At 39.7% G+C, this 19,415-nt stretch overlaps 1 protein-coding gene across 9 annotated transcripts in view; it reads left to right on the forward strand.

The window, feature by feature from the left end:
- Positions 1-19,415, forward strand: part of PTPRJ (protein tyrosine phosphatase receptor type J) — a 240,142-nt gene that overhangs the window by 172,722 nt on the left and 48,005 nt on the right. For 8 of the 9 annotated variants that reach the window (XM_073216573.1, XM_073216568.1, XM_073216569.1 and 5 more), the window contains exons 4-7: positions 2,630-2,881; positions 3,994-4,212; positions 5,461-5,724; positions 9,008-9,259. In XM_073216573.1, the coding sequence (XP_073072674.1) occupies positions 2,630-2,881; positions 3,994-4,212; positions 5,461-5,724; positions 9,008-9,259 (987 nt within the window). The remainder of the gene's footprint in view (positions 1-2,629; positions 2,882-3,993; positions 4,213-5,460; positions 5,725-9,007; positions 9,260-19,415) is intronic. The other variant, XM_073216574.1, reaches the window with a different exon arrangement.

Here is a 19,415-nt window from a genome sequence, read left to right on the forward strand (position 1 = left end):
GTAACTGTCAGCCCATTCTTGGGTTCTGAGAGTCTGTTACTGATTTGTTCCTTCAGTTTTTTTTTTTTGTTCTTATACTCCACAGATTAGTGAAATCATTTGGTATTTGTCTTTCTCCACCTGGCTTATTTCACTGAGCATAATACCGTCTAGCTCATCCATGTTGTTGCAAATGGTAGGATTTGTTTTCTTCTTATGGCTGAATAATATTCCATTGTGTATATGTACCCCATCTTCTTTATCCATTCATCTACTGATGGACACTTAGGTTGCTTCCATTTCTTGGTTATTGTAAATTGTGCTGCGATAAACATAGGGGTGCATATGTCTTTTTCAAACTGGGCTGCTGCATTATTAGGGTAAATTCCTAGGAGTGGAATTCTTGGGTCAAATGGTATTTCTATTTTGAGATTTTTGAGGAACCTCCATACTGCTTTCCACAATGGTTGAACTAATTTACATTCCCACTAGCAGTGTAGGAGGGTTCCCCTTTCTTCTCCACATCCTCACCAACATTTGTTGTTGTTTGTCTATTGGATGGTGGCAATCCTTACTGGTGTGAGGTGATATCTCATTGTGGTTTTAATTTGCATTTCTCTGATGATCTCCGCCCATTTTTTAATGGTGTTATTTGCTTTTTGGTTGTTGAGGCATATGAGTTCTTTATGTATTTTGGATGTTAACCCCTTGTCTGGCATGTCATTACAAATATATTCTCCCATGCTGTAGGATGCCTTTTTGTTCTACTGATGGTGTCGTTTGCTGTACAGAAGCTTTTTAGCATGATGTAGTCCCATTTGTTCATTTTTGCTTTTGTTTCCCTTGCCCAAGGAGATGCGTTCAGGAAAAAGTTGCTCATGTTTATATTCAAGTGATTTTTGCCTATGTTTTTCTATGAGTTTTATGGTTTCATGACTTACATTCAAGCCTTTGATCCATTTTGAGTTTACTTTTGTGTATGGGGTTAGGCAATAGTCTAGTTTCATTCTCTTGCATGTAGTGGTCCAGTTTTGCCAACACCAGCTATTGAAGAGGCTGTCATTTCCCCATTGTATGTCCATGGCTGCTTTATCGTATGCATATGTATATTTTCATCTTTGACTTTTTAATCCTTTGATTAAGCAGCAAGCATATCACTCTTCAAGGCCAAACACTGCTTAAACAAAGAAGAAAAATAATGACATGCATATTTGCAAAATATGCAAAGCACACAATAAAGACATCTCACTATATACATGTGTCATATTACTAATGAAGCTAAGATTTTTCTACAGTGTGCTCTAGTGTACATAAATCAAATTACAGCACATACCTCGGATACAGCACGTTGGCCTATAGTTGGGATAGAACAGATTTTAAATGAATCGTAATATACCTAACAGCTGGACAGATGCTGGTGCTGACTAACCTGACTGGCAAACCCCATCATACTGTATACTGAAGGTCTACTGACAAGAGACAAGACAATAAAAGCTGTAGAGTATGCACATATGCATGACAATCTAAGTACTTTAAAAAATGCTTTAGATATTTTCTATTAAGATATGTAACTGTCTCCCGTGGCTTCTTTATTGTATATTAATTGGCCATATATGTGTGGGTTTATGTCTGGGCTTTCTATTCTGTTCCATTGATCTACGGGTCTGTTCTTGTGCCAGTACCAAATTGCCACGATTACTGTGGCTTTGCAGTAGAGCTTGACGTTGGGGATCATAATCCCCCCAGGTGTTACATTTCTTAAAAAAAAAAGGACATGTGTGACCCAAGTTAGAAGTCTTTGCATCAGGAAAACTTGATGGGAGAATAGAATCATAGAGTGGATTAGCTTGCTTCAGAGCTGGACAGTTCCTACGGACACCTTCAGCAGTGTGTTCCAGTTCAGCCACTTGCCTGCAGACTGCAGGCACTGTTTTGGCTCCATCTGTAGCACTGTTTATGCTTTTATGTGGTTAAAGCTGGAGCCCTGAGTTCCAGTTTCCTCATGCTACCAGTAAGCTGTGCTTTTGAGCACGCTGCCGTGCCTCTCTGTGTTTCATGTTCTTATCTAAAGAATGTAGGGAGTGGATGTCATTTTGGCTGAAATGGTTTGATTTATGTTGCCACCAGACAAATAAAGTGATGGAAAGAATGGCATGAGGGAGGGTATAGATTGGAAGTCTTCTGAAATATCCTCTTGGGTTTGGAATACAGGGATGATTTCTTCAGCTGAAATAACATGGTACTAGGAAATGGTATTATTTGTATTATCTTGAATCAAGACCATTAGACATAGCAAAAAATTGCTTTATATAATACCCCATTTCTCATGTTTAAACAAATGTAATTAAATGCTACTGTTTAAAAGAGCCAGTTTACAAGAGTGTTAAATCACCGTTGGACTTACCTGTCCAGGAGAATAGTACAGATCCTAAAAAACTGTGGCTTTAAGGTATATTCTCTTCTCTTTTTTGCATAATAGTATATATATTTTTCCTTCTGTGCAATGATAGAATGGCACTGGACTGGACTCTAATAAAAAGGAATTGTTTTCAGTAGGTCAATTGAAACATCAATGATCCTGGTCATTCTTAATGAAAAGTGACTACAGATATCTCGCTCCATCAATTCCCATTGTATGTTTTTAAAATAGAACCTCATCCAATTTCTGGTCTTCGTCTTGCCTTTGTGGGTGTGATGCAAGTTGCTCTTATCTGGAAAAGTGAAAATGGCACTGTCACCTGCCAGATACTTCTTGAAAGCATTAGAAGCTGCGAGGAGTTGACTCAAGACTTAACAGCTAACATTTCAGACCTGAAGCCAGGGATTCAACATAACATCACCCTGTATCTTTTAGAATCATATGAGAACCACAGAGATCCCCTGGCTACAGAAAGTGGCTTAGGTGAGTTACAGAAGTATGCTTTGCTTTTTTTCTCAGTAACTTAATATATTGAAAAAATACTGCTATTATATTTGTTGTTGTATTTGAGTTTTAGAATTTATAGAGGGCTTCTCCAATTTTAGTGTGACCTCGCAACTACAGAAAAAATGAAGAAGGAAGGAAAAATTTCACATGTCAGCGCAGTGGGGCTCAGAATAGCAGTGGGGGTGCAAATTCTTTGCAGTCTGTCATCTCAGAAAGATGCTGGCCCCTTTAGCTACTTCTAAGTTTGGTTGAACAAATAACAGATGTTAATCCAAGTAGGGCCACTGGAGGAACATACTACAACCATTGAGAAAAGGGACGCTGAGCAGGCAAATCTGGCAGGTGACTTCCACACTGACAATGGACTAGTCATTTGCAGATTTCAAAACATTTTCAGGGGTGACCCTGTGAATTGAGAACAAGCTCTCAATCCCCGTTTTACACATAAGGAAAGAGAACTATAAAATGGGTGTTAGGATTCTTGATCACAAGAGACAGAAACTAGACATTGAATAGCTTAATTGAGCAACTTACTAGCTCATGTTTATTCCTCTGCTATGGGCAGCAAGGCCTTGAAGAGAGATGAGATGACTTTCCTCTCTTCTCCCTGCTTCTTTCTTTTTATCAGCTTTGTTCTTGAACTGGCTTCCTTTACACAACTTCAGGAGAAATGGCCACTGGGCCATTCTCCTGTTACACTCCCTGTCAGCAGGGTTCCTGTCTGGGGGGAGAGATTCCTTGAGAGTGGGCTCTGATGGGCCAAGTTTGAATCATGTGGTTGTCCCTAGCCACATTTGCAGCTGGGTGGGAGAAGATGATTTCTTGAAAGAATGGGGAGAGATACAAATAGCTAAGCTTGGAAGAGTACCTGGGACAAAACCAAGAAAGTGAAATATCTACCCGATGTCAGGGTCTTTTCAGGAGGCGGTGTATCTCTGTGGGGGAGTAAGGGGAGAGAGATTTGTGGAGTACTAACTGTGGGTAATATCTGATGTATCTGTTATCCTATGGAGGAGGGCAGAGACGCTGAAAGAAGAGGGGACATGGTTCTGTTGCAGTTAATGTCTTTCCTTTGATATTTGAAACAGATGCTAACAACACAGAGACCTTCACTCAGCCACCTGGGAGCCCCACTGCTCCTGCCTACCCTCTCCATCATACAGACCCGCCCTCTGACAGGCCTCTGACTTTCCACACACAAGTCCTGGATTTTGGGTTAACGTCTCATGCACCGAACAAGGCACCTGTTCATTCTCAAGCAGCAGATGGCACAGAAGGACAGCCCCAGTGCATAGATTTCAGCACAAGTATGTTAAATTTTGTAAAATAATTTCCGTCACAATTTTCTAGCACAAAGTTTCATCTTCTGTGATTCTGGTTCTCTCTTGCTTCACAAGTGGTTTTGTTGTCAGAGGTAATTTTCTGGAAGAGATTTTGGACTGAGCAGATCCAGTGAATTTCTTCCTAACTCTGGGGCCAGGAATCTTCCAGCTCAGTAAAACATACTGAGCAGCTACTGTGTGCAGATTCTAGGCACTGCTACTTCATGTCTTTCTTTGATATCTCTGCGTACTAGCCAGTGAGACAAACTGGTGTGATATTTTTCTCCTGTAAATAGATTTCATTTTGTTGATGTTAGTTAAGTATTTTCCCTTTGAGATGAAAAATGAGTTTCCTTTTTTGACCTGACCTTGGAGTGTATACTCATCTTCCTATTGAAATTTGTTGACATGCACATTGATGCTTTTTACCCAAAAGTTATTAGCATTCCCACTCTGTAAATTGACTGGTATTTGGAGGCTTTTTGGATTGGTGCTGATGAGACTGTGGGGAGAAAGACTCCAATAGCTTTCTCCCCAGCCTCCAAGTAGCTTGCCCATATTGCTGGTTGGTGGAACGTGACCCCAGGCCATCTGGCAGAGTGCCCCCTGCCCTCTCCCGAACCCAACAATGCAGTGTGCGGGGGTCAGCCTTCCAGGGCCCAGAGCAGGCAGAGAGGATGGGTCGGGAGGGTGGGGTGGACAAGTGCAAAATACAGGCACTCTTGTATTATCTTTCCTTGAGGTTAGGATTGTTATTTTGATTTTATAGATGAGGAATTGGAGCTCAAGTGATTTTCCTTAGATCCACCTGGCTATTAAAGCAGAACTGACCCTGGAATTGAGCCCCATCTCATGCTAAAGTCTGTGATCTTTAATTGATCATGTATAGTGTAGTGTTTATTCTTGTGTGATTTATGCTTGAGAACTTTTCTGGGTCACACAGCACTTAGGGCAAGGCATGTGGAGTCCATATTATTTGAGAAGTCCATCCTGTCCATAAGAGGCAACACACAAGAACAAAAGTACCTATGCAGTTCCAACTGGCCAGGCTGTTTCTTCACTGAAGATGATTTCTGACTTTTGCTGGGCACCCCCCACATTGGTGTATGTTGTGGTTGTGGTTAAATGGTGTACAACAGGAAGGAACACTCTGAATGTGTTTCTTGGATCAGATGATGTGCCCTGATGACAGCTTCCTCTCTCTCTGATGTGGCCATTCTTGTGTCATCACAGATTCCAGTCAGACTTTTGACCTTAAAGTCGTGAACATCAGTGCCACCATCATGGCCCTGTCCTGGAAAATGGACAGTAATAAGTCCTGTGTCTATATCTACAACATTCAGGTCACCAGCAAGGACTCCATCCTCGATTTCAACGTCAGTGACACCCATGCCATCATCTCTTCCCTCACGTCGAGTACCTTATATAACATCACAGTGTATCCTTTCCTTGTCAGTGGTTCAGGGGGCATGCCGGAGTTTCTACAAGTGTACACCCGTGAGTTTGCTCATTGTTTTGCTGACCCCTGTCTCCTCCTGCTGTGTGCCAGGCTCAGGTACACAGAGCCCTGTTCCTGCCATCAAGGAAAGCACAGCTCAGTGGTGGGTCCACAGGGACTGTGGCCCCTTCAGCACATGCCCTATAATAACAGGGATCACTGGCCGGCCCTACGCACGTGTTGAGCTTCATGCAACCTGCGTTCTTTGTGCTGTCCTGTTTAATGTTCTCAAGTCTGTGACATGGTGGGTATTAGCCTTACTTTATGGATGGGGAAGCCAGGACTAAGAGAGGTGTGCCTTAGGCAGGTGTCACAGCTGGTAAGTGAGAGAGGTGAGCTTAGCTATCTGGTCTGTCTGAACTCCAGCCGGTGCTTATAACAACCATTCCAGTGTGACAGAGCCTAAAATAAACTGATATGCAGAGACAGAAGGACCTGGCTGCTCCTCTCCCTTTGCCCTTTGGGTGCCAACGTTATAATGAAGCAGGGCACAGCTGTATCTCATCCTTCCTTTGCTTTGTTGTCCCTTAAAGATAAAATGATAGGCAGCAAATAAAAAGGTTTCTCTCCGGTAATTGGAGGTAAAACAAGAATGGTGTACCAGCAGTGTAGTAGTGGACTAGCATCGGTACCCCACTGGACTGGGAGCTTTACGAGTATTGCAGCTGCCTTCATGGTAGGTATTAGGATCCCTGTGGCACAGGTGAGAAAACTGCAGCCAAGCATGACTGAACAGTTTGCCTCAGGCCACAGAGCTAGTGAGCAGCAGAGCCAGGATGTGAACCTAGGGTGCTGGCTCCAGACCCAGGGCTCATTCCGCAAGAATGCTTTACTCAAGTTGGTGTTGCTTCCGGCGAAGCATATTATAGGCTTCCTTACGAATGTCTCCTGGGCTGGCCTTCTGGGGTTAATGGAATCTGCTGTCACTTCGTCACTTTTTAATTTTGTTAACAGCTATAAAAATGCTGAGTGAGGCTACAGCCCTTACTAAGAAATGACATGCATCCTGTAACTAGGTCATAATTTATCTATGAAAGGAGGGACAACAGCAGAAACCTAGATATTTGTTGATGACATAACTACTCCAATTAAGGACCTTTTCATTATTTGTTCTCTTTTTCTATACATTTTTCAAGTTTATTTTAACTAAGAGATTTATTAAAATCTCCCCAAAGGACACTGTAAAAAAATTTGTTTTGTTTACATCTATGGTATTGTTAGAAGTAAAAAAAAATTTTTTTTTCTCTGGATCTTGACAAAAAATGTAAAATCTTGAGAATGAGATGGAGATCTTGCTGTATGTTCTGGGGTTTTCTCTCCAGGAAGTTGAAAGCAAGTGTCATGCAGAAAAGAATATACAACTTTAAAAAAAAAATTTAAGTATAGTTGATATACAGTGTTATATTGGTTTCAAGTATACAACATTTGACAGTTGTCCCTACTGTTGTCCCTCCTTTCATAGATAAATTATGACCATTACAGGGTGCATAGTGATTTGACAGTTATCTACATTATTAAATGCTCACCCCAAGTAGTGTAGTTACTATTCTGTCAACATAACAAAGATGTTACAGAACTAGTGACTATATTCTCTATGCTGTCCTTTCATCCCTGTGAATAATTTATATTATGATTGTGATTTTGTGTCTCTTTATCCCCTTCACCTGTGTTACCCACCCATCCCAGCCTCACTCCATGGTAACCACCAGTCACTTCTCAGTGTCTATGAGTCTGTTGATGTTTGTTTATTTTGGTGTTTTTTTTTTTTTTTAGATTCCACGTGTAAATGAAATCATATGTTGTTTATTATCTTTCTCTGCCTGGCTTATTTTACTGAGCATAATACCCTCTAGGTTCATCCATGTTGTCCCAAATGGCAGGATTACTTTTTTAACTGTTTAATCTATTAGTTAGGATTAGGTTCATCTGTGAGTAACAAAAACTCCCCAAGTATTAATGGCTTAAAGAAGACAGGAGTTTCTCTGTCATTGTAAGAGGCCCAGCACTAGGCAGGATGGATGGTATAGTATCAGTCAGGGCTCTGTGGTAGCAAACAGAAGCTATGAGGTATTTCATTTCGTCCTGGGAATCGAGGATCCACAGAACCTTTGGAAGGGCTGGTGCGTTAGTTTGCTCTGGCTGCCATGACAAGTACCACAGACTGGGAGGCTTAGTGGATATTTATTTTCTCACACTTCTGGAGTTGAGAAGCCTGAGATGAAGGGATGCAGGGTCAGTTTCTTCTGAGGCCTCCCTCCTTGGCCTGTAGATGGCAGTCTCCTCTTTGTATCTTCACATGGTTGCCCTTTGGTCTGTGCAAGTCTGTGAATTTATCTCCTCTTCTGATAGGGACTCCAGACATGGGATCAGGGCCCACTTTAATCACCTCATTTTACCTTAATTACCTCTTTAAAGACACTGTCTGCAAATAACAGTTACATCCTGGGGCACTGGGGATTAGGACTTCAACATACGAATTTTGAGGGGATACAGTTAACTAATAACTGTTGAGGGTGTCGAACTCCCCACGGGGGCGCCACCAGCTTGGTCCGACAGCAGCCCTGGCTATTGTTGGCTCCAGGAATGCATGTTCTGCACTGCAGTCCTGGGATCCAGAGGTCATAGCTACCACCACAGCCACAATATTGTTTCAAGAGCTAGGCAGCTTGAGCTCCAGTCATCACATCTATACTCCAGCTACAGAAAGGAAGAAGGGCAGAAGTAGTGTTCCATGCTTTAGGGATACTTACTGGAAGCTACATAGCACTTCTGCTCACATCTCATCGTCAGAAATTATTTGCATGTCTAATCTAGCTGCAGGGGAGGCTGGGAAATGTAGTCTTTACTCCACAGGAGTGTATGACTAAGGAAAAAGGGGGAATGGATTTTGGGGGTCAACTGTAGCCTCTGTTGCACCTCCCTAAACAGAGGCTCTGGGAGGTTTATGATGTATTGAAAATAAAGCAACCAGCAGTTGCCAAGGTCTTCCTCCAGAACTTGAGCCCCTGCCCACTTAGGGTTTATGCCTCCTCTCATTCCCGTGAGTGACTTCGTACAACCTAAGCACGCATTTCTGCACTCTTGTAGTCAGGTGTTCTATCAATGGACAGAAATGCCAGTTTCTGAGGGGCTTGTGTTGTAGGTGATAATACAAAGAAGGGTAAAAAAGAGGTCAGGTGTCCCAAATGTGCCTTTAATTTGTATAAGTATTTGTGAGGTTCAGGCACCCTTGTTTTCTGGAGAAATAGATTCTTAATCTAGTCATTTACTTTCTTCCTGCAGGTCCTACTCCAGTTTCTGACTTTCGAGTGACAAGTGTCAGCATAAGGGAAATTGGCTTAGCTTGGAGCAGCAATGACTCAGTTTCCTTTAAGATATGTATCACCCCATGTGGAGAAACTCCAGTAAACACAACTACCAACCTAAGTATTGTCATTAATGGTCTGCAGCCTGCAACCAGCTATGTTTTTGAAATAGTTCCACAAGGACCTAATGGGACTGAAGGGGCTTCCCAGACAGTTGGCGGTAGAACAGGTAAACAGTGTCTTCTGTGAAACAGTCATGTTTCTTAAAGAAAATGAGTGGAGCTTATAAATGTCAGGTCTTCCAAAGATTGCTTTTCTTTTAATTATCTAAGAAAAATCTTTTAAGAAAATTTATAATGACAGTAATGCATATACATTTTATAAAATACAAATTAATGAGAAGAAAAAAAATCACATGTAAACCATGAACCAGAGATAATCACTGATAATTTTTGGTCTAGAAATGTTTTACAATTTCACACATGCACATATGCATATGTATACATATACACACACATGCATGCATACATTCTTTTAGACACATTGAAGTCATCCTGTAAATGTGTTTTTATTATGTTCTGTTTCCACTTTCTAATTTATTACCAGTTTAATTATAAATATTCTTCCCTTTCAGTATGAACATTTCTACAAGATAATAGTACTACCTGCCTCACATTCCATTGTCTCAATCAGGGGTCAGCAGATAATAATAGTCCATAGGAAAAAATCTAGCCTACTGCTTGTTTTTGTAAATAAAGTATTATTGGAACACAACCATGCTTATTTGTTTATATGCAACCTTTGGCTTCTTTTGTGCTAAAAATGAGTAATTGCAACAGAGAATATATGGCTTGCAAAGCCTAAAGTATTTATTTTGTGGCTCTTACAGAAAAAGATTGCTGATCCCTGGGCCAGATCAGTGGTTCTCAAAGTATGATCCAGGGATCTCTGGGAGTCTCCTAATTCTTTCAAGTGATCTGTGAGCTATTACTAGCATAAGAATAGTGAAATGTTATTGTTGGATTCCCCTGAGGAAGGCGCCGCCCCAAATCACTCACCAAAGACGTTTCTTGATGCAACAAGCAAGAGGAATTTATTCGGAAGCCAACTAGTTGGGGTCCAAGTCAGCCCGTCGCAGCAGGTCTCAACGAGGACCCTGAGCACTTACAACTAAGTGGTTATATAGGATTTTCTGAGGCATTCAGCCCTAGAGGATTACCATGGTTACAGATTGTTTTGTAATAACAAGATAACAATACTACATAGCAAGATAACAATACTACAAAGGCAGTAATTTTTCAAACCTACGATTTCTGGGTTAGTGCCACGTCCTGGGGGTGTAGCAAGGTAGGGTCGGCATTTATGATTAACTAACTGAGAGGTTAGCGCTGCCAGCAGTCATGATTGATTAACTTGTTTTTCCAGAGGAGTTACCTGGTTTCAGTTGTTCCCTCTGAGTCATATATCAGAATGGCTTTTTGGGCTTCAAGATGGCTACTCTTAGGCTAACTTATTTCTCAGGGAGGTTGGGGTCCTACATTATTGGCTTTTTCACTCTAATTCTCTCATGATGAGTGTACAGTAGAGTCTTTATGATACTGTATGACATGGGATGACATTGTTCTCTGATGGCAAATAGAATGTATGCTTGTGTATTCTTATGTTTTAAAAATTTCCCACTTTTTTTTTAATAACAGTAAATATAAATATAACCCACATGAGCAAAAATTTTCTGAGAGTCTTAATAATTTTTAGGAAGGTGAAGGGGTCTTAAGGCCTAAAAACTTAAGAACCACTTTGATTGAATGTGTTGTGAATTATTTAAATACTCTCCTATTGTTAGACAGGTAGATTATTTATAGTCTTTCGTAAAAAAACATCCTGATGCATTAGTTTTGTTTATTCTATAAGGCTAATTGATATTGATAAAAGTACTTCATGAAAACAATTTAACGTTCACTACTGTTGTTTTTCAAATTTGAAATAAAATTCGTTGGAAAGCTTGCAAAACATACAATACTTCTTGATCTTTGATTGCATAATAAAGTCCTTTATACAGAAGGGAAGAATAAGGAGAAGAGAAACTGATTTCTGGAGCCACACGTGAAATCAGTTGGGCTTTTGATTCTTCTTGTGTAGGTTTCTTCAACTGTTAATTGGGTTAACCATTGATAATTACTTAGATCTGCTTCCAAAATAAGGGAATTGCTAAAATACATCCATCAGATGAAATGTAGTAAGTCCTTATGAAGTATGAATTTTAGATTCGACTGTTGAGAGGGGATCTTATTACTAACATGTATTGCTTTATTGTCATAAATTTAATATATTTATGTGAATATATAATATATTTATATGAATGTATAATATATTTACATAACTATCATATTTCTACATTATCAACATGCATTTTTTTCTTTTTGAGAATGTAGATAATGGTAAGAGGATTACTACTGTAAGGGACCCTTGATACTGTGTGACTTGTCAATCCCCAGAACTTAATGTAATAGTAATATAATATATTAGGTGTCTATAAAGTGCTGGACTCTCAGCCCATTTAAAAAAAATCTTAACATTATGTCATGAGGTAGGTACTATTACTATTTCTGTTGTCTAGAGCAGGAAATGGAGACTCTGAGAGTTTAAACAACTGGCCTCTGGCTTTGAAGACTGAGGTCTTAACCACAGTATGAACTGGCATTTTGTTATGGTGCAGCTGCAAAGTAATTTGGGTTTATTTGGGAGGAGAAGGCATTTCTTGTGTCACAGCCTATAACTGGGTTCCATTGAATGGAAATCAAGAAGAGTTGCAGTAAGGCACTAGATGCTTAGGGGATCACTATCCTGTTACTGAACTTTACTTATTATTGGGGAAAATTAACGTAACAGCATTAAAGGCAGTTTTGAAAAAGGAAAACAAATAGGCCCCAGCAGTTCCATTGCTACATGTGTGTATTTCCAAAAGAATTGACAGCAGGGACTTGAACAGTTGTCTGTGTACCAGTGTTCATGGTCACATGATTCTCAATAGCCACAAGGTGGAAGCAACCAGGTGTCCATTGACAGATGCATGGGTAGATGAAATGTGGTACATACAATAGAATATTACTCATCCATAAAAAGGAATGAAATTCTGATATTTGCTACAACATGTATGGGCTTTGGTAAACACTATAAGTGAAACAAACCAGATACAGTAGGATAAATATTGTGTGATTCCACTTATATGAGGGACCTAGAACAGACAAATTTGTAGAGATAAAAGGTAGAACAGAGGTTATCAGGGATACAGGGAAGGAGGAACTGGGAGTAGCTTAATGAGAACAGTATATGTTGGGGATGATGAAATGTTTTGGGTATAGATAATGGTGGAAAACCATTAAATACATTGTGTATTTAATGCTACTGAATTATACACTTACAAATGGTAAACAAATGGATGTATATTAATGTATTTTTTTACCACCATAGTAAGGAAGGGAAACAAAAATATTCTTCTAAGTCAACCAGCTTCCTTTTGTGTCCACAGTTATACCTTTTGTTTATATCATTCTAATTACTATACTATCATTTTGTATTTTAACTTTTTATTTACTCATTGTATGCTGTAGCTTCCCTCTCATAGTTAGTAGGGCTTCATGGTTTTAGTGGCTGCAGACTGTATCACCATGTAGCCAGACCATAGTTGACACAGCCCTTCTCTTTTTTTTAAATTTAATTTTTAAAATTTTATTATCATAAACCTACAATTACATGAAGAACATTACGTTTACTAGGCTCTCCCCTATACCAAGTTCCCCCCAAAAACCCCATTACCGTCACTGTCCATCAGCATAGTAAGATGTTGTAGAATCACTACTTGTCTTCTCTGTGTTGCACAGCCCTCCCCTTTTTCCCACCCTCCACATTATGCATGCAAATCATAATACCCCCTTTCTTCTTCTCTGCCCTTATCCCTCCCTACCCTCCCATTCTCCCCAGTCTCTTTCCCTTTGGTAACTGTTAGTCCATTCTTGGGTTCTGTAATTCTGCTGCTGTTTTGTTCCTTCAGTTTTTCCTTTGTTCTTATACTCCTCAGATGAGTGAAATCATTTGGTATTTCTCTTTCTCCGCTTGGCTTATTTCACTGAGCATAATACCCTCCAGATCCATCCATGTTGCTGCAAATGGTAAGATTTTCCCTCTTCTTATGGATGAGTAGTATTCCATTGTGTATATGTACCACATCTTCTTTATCCATTCATCTACTGATGGACATTTAGGTTGCTTCCAATTCTTGGCTATTGTAAATAGTGCTGTGATAAACATAGGGATGCATCTGTCTTTTTCAAACTGGAGTTCTGCATTCTTAGGGTAAATTCCTAGAAGTGGAATTCCTGGGTCAAATGGTAAGTCTATTTTGAGCATTTTGAGGAACCTCCATGCTGCTTTCCACAATGGCTGAACTAATTTACCTTCCCACCAGCAGTGTAGGAGGGTTTCCCTTTCTCCACAACCTCGACAACATTTGTTGTTGTTTGTCTTTTGGATAATAGCCATCCTTACTGGTGTGAGGTGATATCTCATTGTGGTTTTAATTTGCATTTCTCTGATGACCAGCGATGTGGAACATCTTTTCACATACGTTGGTCATCTAAATTTCTTTTTTGAAGAACTGTCTGTTCAGCTCCTCTGCCCATTTTTTAATTGGATTATTTGTTTTTTGTTTGTTGAGGTGCGTGAGCTCTTTATATATTTTGGATGTCAACCCTTTATTGGATCTGTCATTTATGAATATACTCTCCCATACTGTAGGATACCTTTTTGTTCTATTGATGGTGTCCTTTGCTGTACAGAAGCTTTTCAACTTGATATAGTCCCACTTGTTAATTTTTGCTTTTGTTTTCCTTGCCCAGGGAGATATGTTCATGAAGAATTCACTAATGTTTATATCCACGAGATTTTTCCGTATGTTTTTTTCTAAGAATTTTATGGTTACATGACTTGTATTCAGGTCTCTGATCCATTTTGAATTTACTTTTGTGTATGGGGTTAGACAGTGATCCAGTTTCATTCTCTTACATGGAGCTGTCCAGTTTTGCCAGCACCATCTGTTGAAGAGACTGTCATTTCCCCATTGTATGTCCATGGCTCCTTTATCAAATATTAATTGACCATATATGTTTGGGTTAATGTCTGGAGTCTCTAATCTGTTCCACTGGTCTGTGGCTCTGTTCTTGTGCCAGTACCAAATTGTCTTGATTACTATGGCTTTGTAGTAGAGCTTGAAGTTGGGGAGTGAGATCCCTCCCCACTTTATTCTTCTTTCTCAGGATTGCTTTGGCTATTCAGGGTCTTTTTTATTTCCATATGAATTTTTGAACTATTTGTTCCAGTTCATTGAAGAATGTTGTTGGTAATTTGATAGGGATTGCATCAAATCTGTATATTGCTTTGGGCAGGATGGCAATTTTGACTATATTAACTCTTCCTAGCCAAGAGCATGGGATGAATTTCAATTTGTTAGTGTCCTCTTTAATTTCTCTTAAGAGTGTCTTATAGTTTTCAGGGTATAGGTCTTTCACTTCTTTGGTTAGGTTTATTCCTAGGTATTTTATTCCTTTTGATGTAATTGTGAATGGAATTGTTTTTCTGATTTCTCTTTCTATTGGTTCATTGTTAGTGTATAGGAAAGGCACAGATTTCTGTGTGTTAATTTTGTATCCTGCAACTTTGCTGTATTCCGATATGAGTTCTACTAGTTTTGGAGTGGAGTCTTTAGGGTTTTTTATGAATAATGTCATGTTATCTGCAAATAGTGACAGTTTAACTTCTTCTTTACCAATCTGGGTTCCTTGTATTTCTTTGTTTTGTCAAATTGCCATGGCTCGGACCTCCAGTACTATGTTAAATAACAGTGGGGAGAGTGGGCATCGCTGTCTTGTTCCCAATCTCAGAGGAAAAGCTTTCAGCTTCTCGCTGTTCAGTATGATGTTGGCTGTGGGTTTATCATATATGGCCTTTATTATGTTGAGGTACTTGCCCTCTATTACCATTTTGCTGAGAGTTTTTATCATGAATGGATGTTGAATTTTGTCGAATGATTTTTCAGCATCTATGGAGATTGTCATGTGGTTTTTGTCCTTCTTTTTGTTGATGTGGTGGATGATGTTGACGGATTTTCGAATGTTGTACCATCCTTGCATCTCTGGGATGAATCCCACTTGGTCATGGTGTATGATCCTTTTGTTATATTTTTGAATTCAGTTTGCTTATATTTTATTGAGTACTTTTGCATCTATGTTCATCAGGGATATTGGTCTCTAATTTTCTTTTTTGGTGGGGTCTTTGCCTGGTTTTGGAATTAGGGTGATGTTGGCTTCATAGTATTGGGAGTATTTCCTCCTCTTCTATTTTTTGGAAAACTTTAAGGAGAATTGGTATTATATCTTCTCTGTATGTCTGATAAAATTATGAGGTAAATTCATCTGGCCCGGGGTTTTTTTTCTTGGGTAGTTTTTGAGTACTGTTTCAATTTCTTTGCTGGTAATTGGTTTGGTTAGATTTTGTGTTTCTTCCTTGGTCAGTCTTGGAAGGTTGTATTTTTCTAGGAAGTTGTCTATTTCTTGTAGGTTTTCCAGCTTCTTAGCATATAGGTTTTCATAGTAGTCTCTAATAATTCTTTATATTTCTGTTGGGTCCGTCGTGATGTTTCATTTCTCATTTCTGATTCTGTTGATGTGTGTTGGTTCTCTTTTTCTCTTAATAAGTCTGGCTAGGGGCTTATCTATTTTGTTTATTTTCTCAAAGAACCAGCTCTTGGTTTTGTTGATTTTTGCTATTGTTTTATTCTTCTGAATTTTGTTTATTTCTTCTCTGATCTTTATTATGTCCCTCCTTCTGCTGACATTAGGCCTCATTTGTTCTTCTTTTTCCAATTTTGATAATTGTGATGTTAGATTATTCATTTGGGTTTGTTCTTCCTTCTTTAAATATGTCTGGATTGCTATATACTTTCCTCTTAAGACTGCTCTCGCTGCATCCCACAGTAGTTGGGGCTTTGTGTTGTTGTCATTTATTTCCATGTACTGCTGGATCTCCATTTTAATTTGGTCATTGATCCATTGACTATTTAGAAGCGTGTTGTTAAGCCTCCATGTGTTTGTGAGCCTTTTTGCTTTCTTTGTACAATTTATTTCTAGTTTTATATCTTTGTGGTCTGAAAAGTTGGTTGGTAGAATTTCAATCTTTTTGAATTTACTGAGGCTCTTTTTGTGGCCTTGTATGTGGTCTATTCTGGAGAATGTTCCTTGTGCACTTGAGAAGAATGTGTATCCTGTTTCTTTTGGGTGTACAGTTCTATAGATGTCTATTACGTCCATCTGTTCTAGTGTGTTGTTCAGTGCCTCTGTGTCCTTACTTATTTTCTCTCTGGTGGATCTGTCCTTTGGAGTGAATGGCGTGTTGAAGTCTCCTAAAATGAATGCATTGCATTGTATTTCCTCCTTTAGTTCTGTTAGTATTTGTTTCACATATGCTGGTGCTCCTGTGTTGGATGCATTTTTATTTAGAATGGTTATATCCTCTTGTTGGACTGAGCCCTTTATCATTATGTAATGTCCTTCTTTATCTCCTGTTACTTTCTTTGTTTTGAAGTCTATTTTGTCTGATACTAGTACTGCAACACCTGCTTTTTTCTCCCTGTTGTTTGCATGAAATATCTTTTTTCCATCCCTTGACTTTTAGTCTGTGCATGTCTTTGGGTTTGACATGAGTCTCTTGAAAGCAGCATGTAGATGGGTCTTGTTTTTATATCCATTCAGTGACTCTATATCTTTTGATTCGTGCATTCAGTCCATGTACATTTAGGGTGATTATCGATAGGTATGTATTTATTGCCATTGCAGAGTTTAGATTTGTGGTTATGAAAGGTTCCAGGTTACTTTTCTTACTATCTAAGAGTCTAACTTAACTCACTTAGTATGCTGTTACAAACACAATCTAAAGGTTCTTTTCTGTTTATCCTCCTTTTTCTTCCTCTTTTATTCTTTATATATTAGGTATCAAATTCTGTACTTTTTGTCTATCCCTTGATTGACTTTGGGGATAGTCAATTTACTTTTGCATTTGCCTCGCCATCAGCTGTTCCACCCTCCGTACTGGGGTTTTACTACCTCTGGTGAGAGGTATCCAACCCTAGGAACACTTCCATCTGTAGCAGTCCCTCCAAAATAGACTGCAGAGATGGTTTGTGGGAGGTAAACTCTCAGCTTTTGCTTATCTGGTAATTGTTTAATCCCTCCTTCAAATTTAAATGATAATCTTGCTGGATAAAGTAATCTTGGTTCCAGGCCCTTCTGCTTCATGTCATTAAATACATCATGCCACTCCCTTCTGGCCTGTAAGGTTTCTTCTGAGAAGTCTGATGTTAGCCTGATGGGCCTTCCTTTGTATGTGATCTTATTTCTGCATCTGGCTGCTTTTAAAAGTCTGTCCTTATCCTTGATCTTTCCCATTTTAATTACTATGTGCCTTGGTGTTGTCTTCCTTGGGTCCCTTGTGTTGGGAGGTCTGTGGATCTCCATGGCCTGAGAGACTATGTCCTTCCCCAGATTGGGGAAGTTTTCAGCAACTACCTCCTCAAAGACACTTTCTATCCCTTTCTCTCTCTTCTTCTTCTTCTGGTATCCCTATAATGTGAATATTGTTCTGCTTGGATTGGTCACAAATTTCTCTCACTATTTTTTCATTTTTAGAGATCCTTTTTTCTCTCTGTGCCTCAGCTTCTTTGTATTCCTCTTCTCTAGTTTCTATTTCATTTGTCTCATTCACTGTATCCAACCTGCTTTTAATTACCCTCCATCGTACTCTTCAAGAATTGGATCTCTGACCTGAATTCATTCCTGAGTTCTTGGATGTCTTTCCATACATCCATTAGAATATTGATGATTTTTATTTTGAATTCGCTCTCAGGAAGAGTCAGAAGGTCTATGTCATTTAAATCTTTCTCCGGAGTTGTATTAATAATTTTACTCTGGACAAGGTTCCTTTGGTGTCTCATGTTTGTATATGGCGCCCTCTAGTGTCCAGAAGCTCTGTTCTGGCGCTGTTCAGCCCCTAATGGAATGTCGTGGGTCGCAGGGGAGTGGTATTGGTGCCTGGGGGGAGGAAAGAGCTGTTTCACACCTCTTGGCTGCTGTACCTGTCTCCACTGCCTGAGCCAGTGGGCCGGTCACACAGGTATGTTTTTGTCCCAGAGCAGCTGGATATGGATCCCTGCTTTCCACAAGCAGCTGGTATCCCAGTCTCCCCGGGAACTCTGCTTGTATTAACTTTCCAACCCTGTAATCACGTGAGTCTCATGAAAGCACCATGAAATGTAGGTTTGTGCTCCCAGCGCAGATCTCTGGAGCTAGGGATTCAGCAGTCCCAAGCCTTCCACTCCCTCCCTGCTCTGTTTCTTTTTCTCCCGCCGGTGAGCTGGGGCTGGGGAAGGGCTAGGGTCCCACAGAGCCAGAGCTCTTGTACTTTACCCCGTTCGGTGAGGTCTGCTCTTTTCTCCAGGTGTGTACAGTCTGACGCCTTCCTCTTTCCTGTTGCTCTCTCAGGATTAGTTGCACCAATTAAATTTTCTAATTGTATCAGGTTTTAGGAGGAAGCCTCTGTCTATCCTCTCACGCTGCCATCATTAATCCAGCCCTTCTCTTTTTATAGATTATTTAGGTTATTTCTAGTTTTTTTATGTTTATAGAAAATGGCTGCCTTTAATGGTCTTGTCTATGGGGCCTTTGACATCAGTAATCTGGTAATAGGGAAAGAAGATTCTCTGAGATGCTTCCCACTTTTAAAAATAAATTAACTTTGGAGTAGATAGAACATGCATGTGGTATAATATTAAAAAAACAAACTTAAAACAATAAATAATTTTACAGTGAAGTGTTTCCTTCTTTTGCCCTCCAGCCACCCAGTTCTTCTTGTTAGAGGTCACCTTATTTACCAGGTAAAGGGAAAAGTTTTGAAAGCAAGGGCAGAAAAGAGGCCTTCTTCTGTCATTACTTCTGGGCCTTAGTTTGTGTATTCATACTGCAGATGGTTCAGTGTGTGGAGGTGAGATGATATGAGTGGTGCAGGACGCAGAACACTCATGTGGGCAATTTTGCTTCTGTCCTAGCTCTGAGTGTGGAGGTCGCCCATGTTTTTCTTCATGCCATTCCCTGCCTCGAATGCTCCCACTTCATAAATGTTAGCTGTCCATTTCTGTTTGTCCTTTGGTGTGCCTAAGTTACAGGAAGATGTTTTCTTTTGAGGGAGTGATTAAAAAACACCCAAGAAACCATAGTTGACCCTTGAACAATGCAGCAGTTGGGTAAGTGACCCCTCAACCCCACCTCTGCACAATCGAAAAT

The sequence above is a fragment of the Manis javanica genome, chromosome 11, assembly GCF_040802235.1.
Source record: "Manis javanica isolate MJ-LG chromosome 11, MJ_LKY, whole genome shotgun sequence".
In the NCBI taxonomy this organism is placed as follows: Eukaryota; Metazoa; Chordata; class Mammalia; order Pholidota; family Manidae; genus Manis; species Manis javanica.